Source organism: Ailuropoda melanoleuca, chromosome 20, assembly GCF_002007445.2.
Source record: "Ailuropoda melanoleuca isolate Jingjing chromosome 20, ASM200744v2, whole genome shotgun sequence".
Taxonomy (NCBI): domain Eukaryota; kingdom Metazoa; phylum Chordata; class Mammalia; order Carnivora; family Ursidae; genus Ailuropoda; species Ailuropoda melanoleuca.
In genome coordinates, this window is record NC_048237.1 from 1,651,293 (window position 1) to 1,664,031 (window position 12,739).

A 12,739-nucleotide genomic window follows, 5' to 3' on the forward strand; every position below is an offset into this window, starting at 1 on the left:
CACAAATGCCCCCACAATTTTCCAATATATTTATTGAAAAATAAACCTATGTAAGTGGCCCTGCACCATTCGAACCTGTGTTGTTCAAGGATCCACTGTATTTCTAGAGTCCTTGTGATTCCAATACAAATGTAAAGGATGAAGCTGGACTAATTCTCCTTGTTATTTATCTAGAATTGTCGAGATTTCTACCCTGCAAATCACATGATTTAGTCTATGCAAGGTATCTAGTGGTCAATTGACTTGGCCTCTATTTCAGGCAAAATAGGCAGCGAGAGATTGCAGATTCGGCCCTAATAGGTATGGGAATCCTCCTTCTGTCAAAGGTATGCCTTTCTTGTTGAGGACACTGTCCCTCCAACATGTGAGTGAACTTATCAGCGGATCAGTATTTTCATCAGACACAAACTTCACAGCAAGTGGGCTTTCTGAGTGGTGAGGCCAGGTGCTCACTATCACTGAGGCATCTGAATGAAAAAAGGAGCTTGACTTGGAATGGCTTTTGTTCATCTCGAAGCCCATGCCTACCCCTAGCCCTTACACTTCTGAATCAGGAGACATTTCCAGAATTTCCTTCATTAACCACAACTGCATCTCTTTTCTTAGGAAAACTCTACGTTAGCCATCGAGATGCCTTTGTAGCCTATTCCATTTCTCAGAACATGGTTTAAGTACGTGGAAAACACTCTTCTCTAGTATTAGCCACTAACCCATGCTGTTTCCTTTGCTTATTTTAGTTGTTCGGAGGAAAGGGTTTGAAGTCTACTTATACCACCAGTTTCCCAGAAGTAGATATGTTCTCCTTCTTATTATGCCACTTACCAGACGTTTGACCTTGAGTTAATTACTTAATCTCTTTGAACTTTAGTTTCCTTGTTTCTACATTGGGAATAATCGTATCTCTTGCATGACTTTTGTATTAGAATAATGTAAAAAGCAAAAAGGTAGTTTAGCACATAGGATGGATGCACATTCACAATTTGGGGTGATTGGCAAGTTCTAAAACTTTCTTTGAAAATTCATAGAAAGATTTCTAACCAAAGCGCTTTTCCTACCCCGGAGGGCTATGCCACCTGCGACTCTCTCTGCGGCTGAAAAATGGCGGTCCGGGAGGAAGCAGCCGCTGCTGAGAGGTTGTCAGCTCTCTCTGTGCTACGAACCCACGCGGGATTTCCTCACCGCATGCGAATCTGGCCTCAAGAAAACGGCGTTTGAACCCCAGGAAACTGAATCTAGGGCCGAGCTGGTTAGTGCGTTTCCGGGACATTTAAATGAACTTGTCTCTGATTGGCTGGGCACCCAGATGCAGAATTCTGTTTCTTGCAGCAGAATATTCCACAGATTTAGGCGGCAGAACGTTCCTCTGCTGAGATCCTTGCGCAGGATAAATGGAGCAGAGTCCTTTGGCAGCCTCACTGCTAATCCTGTGGCTTCACCTTGGCCGTAAGTCCTTGGATTGCCCGAGACCTTCTGGACAGTCCTGGGTGGTGACGGAGAAGGGGGGAGATGCTGTCAGGCACCCCGAGGTTTTACTTGGGAATGTGTGGAGAAAACGGAAACTGTAGAGAGACCAGTTTCTATGTCTGACCGTGTCTTTCTCAACAGGAGTGGGCAGCGTATTGAACGTGCAACAGAATCCTCCATGGCTTCGTGTTCAGGAAGGAGAGGACACCAATTTCACCTGCCGTTTTCCTTCCACCACTTTTTACTCTTTACACTGGTACAGATGGGAACCTGCAAAAAGCCCCACGTTCCTGTTTTCAGTTTCTTTAAATGGAGATGAAAAGAAGAAAGGACGAGTAAAAACCACTCTTAATACACAGGAGGGTTATAGCTCCTTGTACATCAAAGGATCGCAGCCTGAAGACGCAGCCACATACCTCTGTGCAATGGCACAGTGCTTCCACGCACCTGCGGCCCGTACCAAAACCCCATGGCTGGAGCTGCTCAACCGCCAGCATTGACAAGAGCCATGTGGGGGGCACCTGGGTGGCGCAGTTGGCTAAGCGTTGACTCTTGGTTTCAGCTCAGGTCCTGATCTCATGGTCATGAGATGGAGCCCCAGGTCCGGCTCCGTGCTCCGAGCGGAGTCTGCTTGAGATTCTCTCTCCTTCTCCCTCTGCCCCTTCCACTCTTGCTCTCTCTCTCTCTTTCTTAAATCGATAATAAAATAAGTCTTTAAAAAAAAAAGAGCCATGTGTAGATGGAAAAGGCAAATTCATTGAATTGCAGTGTTTTCAGTCATCAGGGGAACGTGCAGACATAGATAAACAAGGCTTCTAGTCATTGTAGCTCCCTCAGCTAACTGGACTGTGAGTGAGCACCGCTAACCTCAACTCCCACCAATGTATTAGCCATATCACTGAGTTAGGTCCCTTGTCTCCTCTTTTGGCATAACCCATTCCAATGAACTAGATGGTTACTCCACCCTATCTAAAATCACCTGGTTAAACTAGGGTAATNTCCACTCTTGCTCTCTCTCTCTCTTTCTTAAATCGATAATAAAATAAGTCTTTAAAAAAAAAAGAGCCATGTGTAGATGGAAAAGGCAAATTCATTGAATTGCAGTGTTTTCAGTCATCAGGGGAACGTGCAGACATAGATAAACAAGGCTTCTAGTCATTGTAGCTCCCTCAGCTAACTGGACTGTGAGTGAGCACCGCTAACCTCAACTCCCACCAATGTATCAGCCATATCACTGAGTTAGGTCCCTTGTCTCCTCTTTTGGCATAACCCATTCCAATGAACTAGATGGTTACTCCACCCTATCTAAAATCACCTGGTTAAACTAGGGTAATATTTACTCTTCATTGTTGCCACATCCCAAGAGTTAGTTATTCTACCATATCTCTTCACATGCATGAATGGAGCGTGTGAATATACCTTCTTACCCCTGGCATGGAGATCTNCACATCCTAAGAGCTAGTCATTCTACCATATCTCTTCACATGCATGAATGGAGCGTGTGAATATACCTTCTTACCCCTGGCATGGAGATCTGCAAGTTTCATACCTGAACAGGCAGTGCTGCTTCTGTTAACCCACTGAGGGTTTTGGTTTTGGTTCAGTTCAACCTTCCCCCTACGTGAACATCTGGATTTCATTTCTTCCCATATGTGGCTATTTGNGTTAACCCACTGAGGGTTTTGGTTTTGGTTCAGTTCAACCTTCCCCCTACGTGAACATCTGGATTTCATTTCTTCCCATATGTAGCTATTTGTGTTTTTGACCATTTGCATTTTTTAATTTATTTAAGTAGGCTCTGTGCCCAGCATGGAGCCCATGTGGGTCTTGAACTCATAACCTTGAGATCAAGACCTGAGCTGAGATCAAGAGTTACACGCTTAAATGCCTGAGCCACCCAGGTGCCCCTGGCCATTTGCATTTTTTAAAAACACTGGTGAAGTCTGAAAGGATCACTGATAAGTGACATTCACTAGGACATTCACCTATCCTCTAGTTTATACTGTGATTGTGATAAGTACCTGAACTCTATGATGATCTAAATTTCTTCATTTGTAATTTCCAGGCATATGAGGTGGGTAGAGTGTCCGGTGCTGTGCTTACTTCACAGATTTCCAAACAATCCACCAGTTTAATACCCCATTGGTACTCTAGAGGCCTCTAATTCTGGAACCTTTCTGGGATTTGTTGACATCAATTAACTTGTTTCTCAGCTTCCTCATCTAATAACTTGTCAGCTTTCTCCTGACATCCACATTAGTAACTGCCTATCCAGTTCTGATCCAGCTTCTTAAATTATGCTGCCGTTGCTCTCTCTCTCTTTCTTTTTGTAGATTTTTTTTTTGAAATCTCATTAATGTCATTCATTATCACATGTGTAACAAAAATACTACATAATCTGAAAACAGTTTTTTTTTAAGATTTTATTTTATTTATTTACGTGACAGAGAGACAGCCAGCGAGAGGGAACACNCTCTGATCCAGCTTCTTAAATTATGCTGCCATTGCTCTCTCTCTCTCTTTCTTTTTGTAGATTTTTTTTTGAAATCTCATTAATGTCATTCATTATCACATGTGTAACAAAAATACTACATAATCTGAAAACAGTTTTTTTTTAAGATTTTATTTTATTTATTTACGTGACAGAGAGACAGCCAGCGAGAGGGAACACAGCAGGGGAATGGGAGAGGAAGAAGCAGGCTCCTGGCAGAGGAACCTGATGTAAGGCTCGATCCCATAACGCCAGGATCACGCCCTGAGCCGAAGGCAGATGCTTAACGACTGTGCCACCCAGGCGCCCCTGAAAACAGTTTTGAATTGCATACAGATCCCTCAGATGGTACTCTTATTTAAGAGACATACATATGGAAAGATCATTTTTCCAAAAATCATTCGCAAAGTAGTTATAGATCTATTTGACCATCTGGGGATGGTTGAATCTGTTATGTTATTGGCATGTGTGAGGAATGGGAAGTGTGCAGCACAACACTGAGCGAGGAGGACCTACAGTTCATTACACACTAGTGTTGGTGCAGTAAAACAGCGCAGAAGATCAGTCACTGTTCCAGCTGCCGGTCAGCTTCCCAAACAGGCTCTCCATCGTTATTGGCATAAAGCTCCATGGTAGGAATTTCTAATATTTTCGGGTGGCTTTAGCTAACTGAGTTGTAGAAACAAAAGGCACAGAAAGTCGTCAAGGACAGAGTTTGGTTCATTTGTGCATTGTTGCAACACAGGACTTCACAGGCTTTTCTACGTCATAGAACATAGAGAAACTGGTTACATTTACACAGCGCTCCCAAATAGAATGCCACTTGAAACTGGTCCGTGACCCCAACTTACTTGGGCCCCTTGCTCACCTTTGGATGTGAGGTGAGAAAGCTCTTTCCACACATATGATCAATTCCTGGATATGGTGGCACATAATTTGGAAAGTTTACTCTTATAAGTACGGGAAAAATGTAAACCTGGAATGCAGAGTCCTTACAAAAAATATCCGTGACTTTACAAAAGTCGTGTGTAACCAAGGAAATGTGAACCAAAATTCTCAGTCTCTGGGTTCTAAAATTGATCCGAAATTGAAAACAGTCTGTTAAATTTGGGTATTCACAGAAATACAAGCATGCTCTTGTAAATAGCCCCACAGTTTTTGGGGGGTTGGTTTATTTTTTAGAGTTTAGTAAACAGAATGAGAAGAACAAGTGAAGTATAAAGATGACATTGAACAAGAAAAGCTTACACCTCCCTGTTTAGTGCAGGGCCCAACATGAGCAATCAGCCACCTGCTCCAGTTCTGTGGAGACCCAGAGCTCACATTACACCCCAACATTGTCACCACGTCTGCTGTGCCAGAGCAGAAGCTCGAGGACCATATTCGAAAAGAAGTTTGGTGAACTAGGCAGCTGTCCCACGTTGAGCTATTAGAGACCATCAGGCATCAGATAGGGGAAAAACACATTTTAATTCTTGCCAATTTCCCCCAAGTCCTCAACAAGAATCTGCAAAGGACGTCGGTGTCATTTTAGTTTCCTGCATAACGAACCACCCCAAAACTCAATGGTTTTAAACAGCTACCATCTTACTATCTCATAATACTTCTGCTCCACGTGACATCTGGGGCTCAATTGGACTGGAACACCCCAAATTGCTCACTGACGTGTCTGGAGCCTTAGGGAATGCCTGGAAGGCATGCTCAGCTGTGACCCTGTTAAAGTGAGTCGCAAAGCTTGCCGGATTGACTGTGGAAGGGGAGCATGGAATTCAGGAAGCACGGACATCAGGGCATCTTACCGAAAAGCTAATGGAATAAACACATTCCTTATGACAGATAGGTATCAGAGTGCTACTGAAGCACAGCACATACCCAGTAATTTTCAAGGTCATGTCAGTTTGACCTCTCAAGTGACACGCACAGCCATTTCCTTATTTCCATACTCCTGCTACTGTTCTAATTCAAGCATTCAGCACCTACCACTTGGATGATTGCTACGGCCTCTTAATCGTCTGCTGCCTCTCGCCTAGACTCCTTTGAATCTAACTTTTACACAGCCACTAGAATTATTATAAGATGTATATTTGATCAGATCCCTTCTTGCTAACCTTTGGGTAATGAGGAACCATTAGAAGTTGTAAAGATCAATTCTATATTAAAAGATATGAGACCGGGGCACCTGGGTGACACAGCGGTTGGGCGTCTGCCTTCGGCTCAGGGCGTGATCCCAGCGTTGCAGGATCGAGCCCCACATTAGGCTCCTCCACTATGAGCCTGCTTCTTCCTCTCCCACTCCCCCTGCTTGTGTTCCCTCTCTCGCTGGCTGTCTCTATCTCTGTCAAATAAATAAATAAAAAAAATCTTTAAAAAAAAAAGATATGAGACCATTTATGGTTTCTCCCTAAGTTGTCGTCTTTTTTAGATTTATTTTTTTAAAGATTTTATTTATTTATTTATTTATTTATTTGAGACAGAAAGGGAGAGAGCGAGAGAAAGCACGAACAGTGTGGAGGGGGGGTGCTTGATCCCAGGACTCTAGGATCATGACCTGAGCTGAAAGCAGCTGCTTAACCGACTGAGCCACCCAGAGACTTGCTCTAATTATTTTCTAATTTTGCCTTCCCCCCTTTTTCACTATGTACTCTAGATGCATATCAGCCATTTAAAAATTTTAACCATTTATGCACACACTGAACTCTTTCTTAAATCCGTGCCTTTGCAGGTGCTGCCCCCTTTGCCCAGATTATGCTTTCCCCATTGTCAAATGCACACAAGGCTACTCACCCGACACTCCCCTGTTCAGATGGCGTTATTGATTTCTTATCTGAACGATATCCTCTCATAGGAGAACACATAACATTTTAGTATAAATATTCTTGAATCTGCCCTCCATCCCACTGTTTTAACAATATTTGAGCTATCTTGTATTTATATTCAGTGCAAGTATTTCCTACCAGGACCACAGAGATTCCTTCTACTCCTTAAGCCAATGCATGGCCAGGTCCTCTTCTCTTCACTTAGCCAATTTATACATCAGGCCATAGGACCCAGAGGGAGGTTACACCAGCGACTATGGTATGTGTTGGGGAAGAGCAGATTTCTCCTGCCTGAGACTTCCCTGTGCCGGGTTACACTTCTGTAACATTCTGGGACAGGATGATGAAAACACCCACAGGTGCCCCTCCCCGACCGACTCTCTGCTCTTCAGGGATGGGAAGGAGTCTTCACTACCATAGCACTGATAGTTTTGTCTTCATTTTGGGACCCAAGTCCAACACTCCTGTGAAGGAAAAAGTATCCCAATGGTGTGTACGTCCAAAAAGTTGATCTTAACTCATGGCATTTTCATTTTATGGCACATCCTAAAATTGCTTCTTGTTCTGTTTCCGTATTATGCTTTGATTCTAATTCAGATCCACTTTTGAGTCTAAATGAAATGTTGAGATTTTCACTATTAAAACATTTACATAGCAATACTTCAAAGACATTAGAGCTCCTATAGGGGTTTAACCAATGGGCCCCCAAAAGATAAGTCCACATCTTAATCCACAGAAACTGTGAATATGACCTTATCTGACAAAGAGCCTTGGCAAATGTAATTAAGTTAAAAATAGCAATATAAGATCATCCTGGATTACCCAAGTGGGTCGTAAATCATCAGTGACAAGTGTCCTTTTAAGAGACACACAGATGAGAAGGCCTTGTGACGCGTTCTTGCTGGAGGTAGAGTTTGGAGAGATGCAGCCACAAGCCAAGGAACGCCTGGAGACACCAGAAGCTGCAGGACGCAGGGAAGGACCTCCCCTGGAGCGTTCAGAGGGAGCACCACCCGCTGCCACCTTGATTTCATCCCCGTGGCCTCCAGCACTGCTAGAAAATAGGATTTGGTTCTTTGGAGCCACCACACTTGCGGTAGTGTGTTATGGTAGACCCAGGAAAAGAACACGGTTTCTCCCCAAAGTAACATTTTTTTTAAAGATTTTATTTATTTATTTGGGAGAGAGAGAAAGAGAGAGAGAGCATGATTTGGGGGAGGAGCAGAGAGAGAAGCAAGACTCCCCGCTGAGCGGGACCCCAGGATCATGACCTGAGCTGAAGGTATATGCTTAACTGACTCAGCCAGCCAGGCACCGCCCCCCCCCCAAGCTAATATTTCTAAATAGCTACAACCAACCCTTAATTGTTTACCTTCATGGAAGGGTACATTGAGATTAGTCTTTGGAAAATTTTGAGTTCAAACTTTCACATATTACATATGCAAGCATACACATTTATTTATCATCTAACAAATATTTCCGTATCCATGCTTTGCCAGGTGTTAGAATAGCTTCTAGGAACATGACTATGAACAAAGACAAATATTGTTCGAGTGACTGACTACCACATGTCAGGGACTTCACAGTGAATGAAACAGACAAAATTCCTTGTTTTCATAGACCCCACATTCTTGAGGAGCGCTGTCCAACAGAACTTTCTGAGATGGTGGAAACGTTCTATACCTGTGCTGTCCACTAGCCACTAGACCTATGTGGCTATTGAGCACTTGAAATGTGGCTCATGCAACTGAAAAGCTAAATTTTAAATTTTATTTAATTTTAATTACTCTACGTAGACTCATGTGGCTCGGAGCTACCATGTAGGACAGCGTCGTTGTTGGGGATGGTACAGTACATACCCTCGAGGCATTCGAGGCAGCTCAGACAATGAACAGATCATTATAGGACAGGGCAGTGAGTGCTGTGGTCAGTGAGAGTGAAAATCTGTGCCACCATATGGAGCTCTTTCCACCCAAGTGTTGTGTTTTATGGAAGCCTTCTTAGAGAAATTCATGTCTGATATATAAGACCTTTTTTCAAATTATATTGATTTTTTAAAAATCCCTCATATGTGGGAAAGTAACATAGTGGGACAGTAGCGATGACCTCTAAATTGGATAATGAACGACCAGGGTAATCTGTAGGGTGACAGAGAATTAGGTACTTTTAATCTTCTACTTTAAGATCATGGGTGATCTAACAATAAATTATGAGTCTTTTCCACATTTATTCAAATATCTGTGACCTTGTATGTTCCGTTAGCACACGCACAGACCCGTGCTTCGTGATTCTGGATAAACCCAGAAGTGACAAATGGAACTCTTTATTTCCTTTTGACACCCCAGTTTTAAATCTCAGAATCCATTTTTAAAAAACAAAGTATTCCTCTCTGAACAATATTAGTACCAGTAAACTCTTGTTTTCCCCAAGAAACAAGAATTAGAAAACAGTGTATAAGAAATCAGTTCTAAAATCAGCAAATTTCGAGTCTGGCCACAGGGAGGCAGCATCCGTAAGCATAGACCCTCTTCCGAAGCTGGCTGAGAGAAACAGTCCGATTGGCTGGCTGTTTAAAATTGCATTCACTTCTTTCTTTCCCCTTTCTTTTCAAAAGGTAGTGGTAGACTACATTTCTTTGGGTCTGGAAGACACTTGCATAAGGGACAGGCATTTAGGAGCACGCAGATTCGGCCACTCTTTCTGAAGAGGAAGGAGAGAGATGTTACTTACAGTACCAATGTTGATCTTATGGATGCAAATATCACGTGAGTTTGAGATTTCCCTGATTGTTTCCTGAGAATCCAACACAGTGGAATATTATCTGCAGGAACGAGGCTTTCTGATCGAGAGCAAAAAAATCGTGGTGGCAGAGGAGCTAAAAAAGAAGAAAGATAGAGGGACTTGGGGAGGGAGATGTGGAAAGAAGGAGAAAAGTAGTCAAGAAGAGTGAAAGGCCACTGTAGCTCAGAGAATAGGGATCTAATCTGATTTTCTCTGATGCCTACCCCCCTTTTTTTTAACAGAAATAAATGGACAAGAGATACAGCAAAATCCTCAATTCCTGCTTTTACAAGAAGGAGAGGACTTCACCGTTTACTGCAATTCCTCAGTCACTTTAAATGGCTTACGGTGGTATAGGCAGAGGCCTGGGAGTGGTCCTGTTCTTCTGATCACATTACTTAAGGGTGGAGAAGAGAAGCAAAAAAGACTGACGGCTCGGTTTGGAGAGGCTAGAAAGGACAGTTCCCTGCACGTGGAGGCCTCCCAGATTGCAGATGCAGGAACCTATTTCTGCACGGGTGCACAGTGCTCTCAGAGCACCTGCGACCTGACCCCAAACCTTGCTGTAGAGCTCCAGGAGCAGCCCCTCCTTATCTCTCCTTAGGAAGGAGTCAGAGAAAGCTGAAGTCATGGGGTGCCTGGGTGGCTCAGTCAGTTAAGCGTCTACCTTTGGCTCAGGTCATGATCCCAGGGTCCTGGGATTGAGTCCCACCTCTGGCTCCTGATGGAACCTGCTTTTTCTCTCTGCTTCTCCCTCCTGCTCTGCTCTCTCTTGCTATCTCTCTGTCTTTCAAATAAATAAATAATAAATAAATAAAATATTTTTTAAAAAGCTGAAGTCACAATGTGAAAAATTAAATGTTAAATAATAATAATAATAATAATAATATAAATTTCCAGGCTCAATTGGCTTAATTGGAGAATTCTATTAAAAATTTGAAGAGTTAGCATGAATTTTACAGTTTCTTCCAGAAAATAGAAAGAAAGTAATTCCTAACTCATTTTAAGAAGCTAGAATTTCCCCAAGACCAAAATCAGGCAAAGACCATACAGAAAAGAAAACTGCAGAGAAATTTCCCTTGTGAATATAGGCACAAAATTTCTTCACAAAATATCAGCAAGTAAAATTCATCAACATATAAAAAGAATAATACCAAATGCAAATGGATTTTTTTCAGGGACACAAGTCTGCTTCAATGTTTGGAAATTAATGGATGGCATCCACCACATTAACAGGCTAAGAGAGAAAATCACATGATCATGTTAATCTATGCAGAAAATTTTTTTTTGCCAAAATTCGACATTCATTCATGGTAAAATCTCTGAGAAACACAGGAGTTGTGGGGAACTTCCTCAACAGCTAACAGTATGCCTACCACTAAAATACTACATACTTTTGTCTTAAGATCAGGAAAAAGGCAAGGATAGTCACCCTTGTCAGTTTCATCCAACATAATGCTAGATGCTCGAGCCAGTGCAATAAAGCAAGTTCAAGTAAAGACAATCATATAGCTGAGAAAAGAAGTAAAACTTCCACTCTTTGTGGATAACATGATCGTCCATGTAGAAAATCCCAAAGTATATACAAAAAAAAAAAATCCTAAAACCGTTCAGTGGGTTCCACAAGGTCATGGGATATAAGATAAACATACAAAAATCAAACTAATTTCTATATACTAGCAGTGAACATGTGGACACATAAATTAATATATTTATTTACATAAAAATATTATGCCATTTACAATGCTTCAAAAGGACCCCAAACTCCTAGGTGTAAACCTAACAAAACACATATCAAAATTTTGTGCTGAAAACTCCAAAATGCTGGTGAAGGAAATCAAAGAAGACAAATGAAAATACATCCTGTGTTTGTAAATTAGAAGACTCAAAATGGTAGATATGTCAAGTCTCCCCCGAAATGATATATACATTTTACATAGTTCCTGTTGAAATCCGGGCAGGGTTTTTGATAGATATATGCAAGATTATTCCAAAATTTATTTGAAAAGGGAGAATACAAGAATGGCTAGAAGAGTCTTAAGAAGAGAAGAATAAAGTGGGAGCAATCAGCCTACGCGGCTTCAAGCTATAGCTACAGTAATCAAAAAAGATGATGCGTTACTGGTACAGAGATAGATATAGACATCAGTATAAAAACTAGAGAACCCATAAGTACGTCCACACCAATATGCCCACCTGATTTTTCTTTTACAAAAGAGCCAAAGAAATTCAACGGAGGAATAATAACCTTTTCAGTCTACAATGTTGGAGCAAGTGAGCCTCTGTAGGCAAGAAAAATGAAACTTGACTTAAGCCTGACACTTTGTAAAAACTAAGTTAGTAAAATCAACTTAAAATGCATCACAGCAAATGTAAAATGTTAAATTGTAAAACTCTTAGAAAAAGCATAGGACAAAATTTTTGACATGTAAGCTTGAACCAGGAGTTCTTAGATTGGACACCAAAAACACAGTCCGTACAAGTTTTAAGAGAGAGAGAGAGAGAGGAGGAGAGGTAAATTCAAAATTGAGATCCTTTGTCCTGCAAAAGACGCTTTTAAAAGGGTAAAAAGACAAGAAGTTCCAGACTGAGAAAAACTATTTGCAGACCATCTATCCCTCAAAAGTCTAGTATCTGGAATATATAAAGAATTCTCAAAGCTAAACAGTAAATAAAGCTAACAATCCCATCAGAACATGGACAAAGAAATATTTTACTAAAAAAGATATACAGATGACACATGAGCACAAGAAAATATATTCAACATCATTAGCCATCAGAGAAATGCAAACTGAAATCACAAGGAGAGATCATTACACACCCATCAAAATGGCTAAAATAAAATTCATGACAACTCTATCTCTCCAGAAGCAAAAGTTCTTGTCATTTTTTAAATTCTTTTGCCATATTAGTGTGTGTACAGTGGTATGGCATTGTGGATTTAATTTATAGTTTGTTGATGAGTAATGATGTTGAGCACGTTTTCCTCAGTTTATTGGCCATTTGGATTATTTCTTTTGAAAAGTGTCACTTCGCATCATTTGCCGTGTTTCTTGGGTTGTAGGTTATTCATTTTATTTCTATTCTTTAAAATTTTGTAGCAAGTTTATGTGTACTGCATTCAAGTTCTTTTTCAGAAAATTGTAGCACAGGTATTTTAGCCTAGTCTGTAACTTGCTTTTCCACT

At 41.4% G+C, this 12,739-nt stretch overlaps 1 protein-coding gene and 1 gene segment (V, D, J or C); both read left to right on the plus strand.

The window, feature by feature from the left end:
* The window catches only part of LOC105234922 (T-cell receptor alpha chain C region), a 560,983-nt gene that overhangs the window by 157,659 nt on the left and 390,585 nt on the right, over positions 1-12,739 (plus strand). The window contains exons 1-2 of one of the 12 annotated variants that reach the window (XM_034648718.1): positions 9,392-9,536; positions 9,795-10,070. The exons of the other annotated variants lie outside the window; for them this stretch is intronic. Coding sequence (XP_034504609.1) covers positions 9,491-9,536; positions 9,795-10,070 — 322 coding nt within the window. The 5' untranslated portion in view covers positions 9,392-9,490. Of the gene's footprint in view, positions 1-9,391; positions 9,537-9,794; positions 10,071-12,739 lie in introns of those variants that run through there. 12 annotated transcript variants of the gene reach the window in all.
* On the plus strand, positions 1,311-2,079 carry LOC117797299. The segment is given in 2 exon segments: positions 1,311-1,443; positions 1,606-2,079. Coding segments are annotated over 2 exon segments (414 nt in total).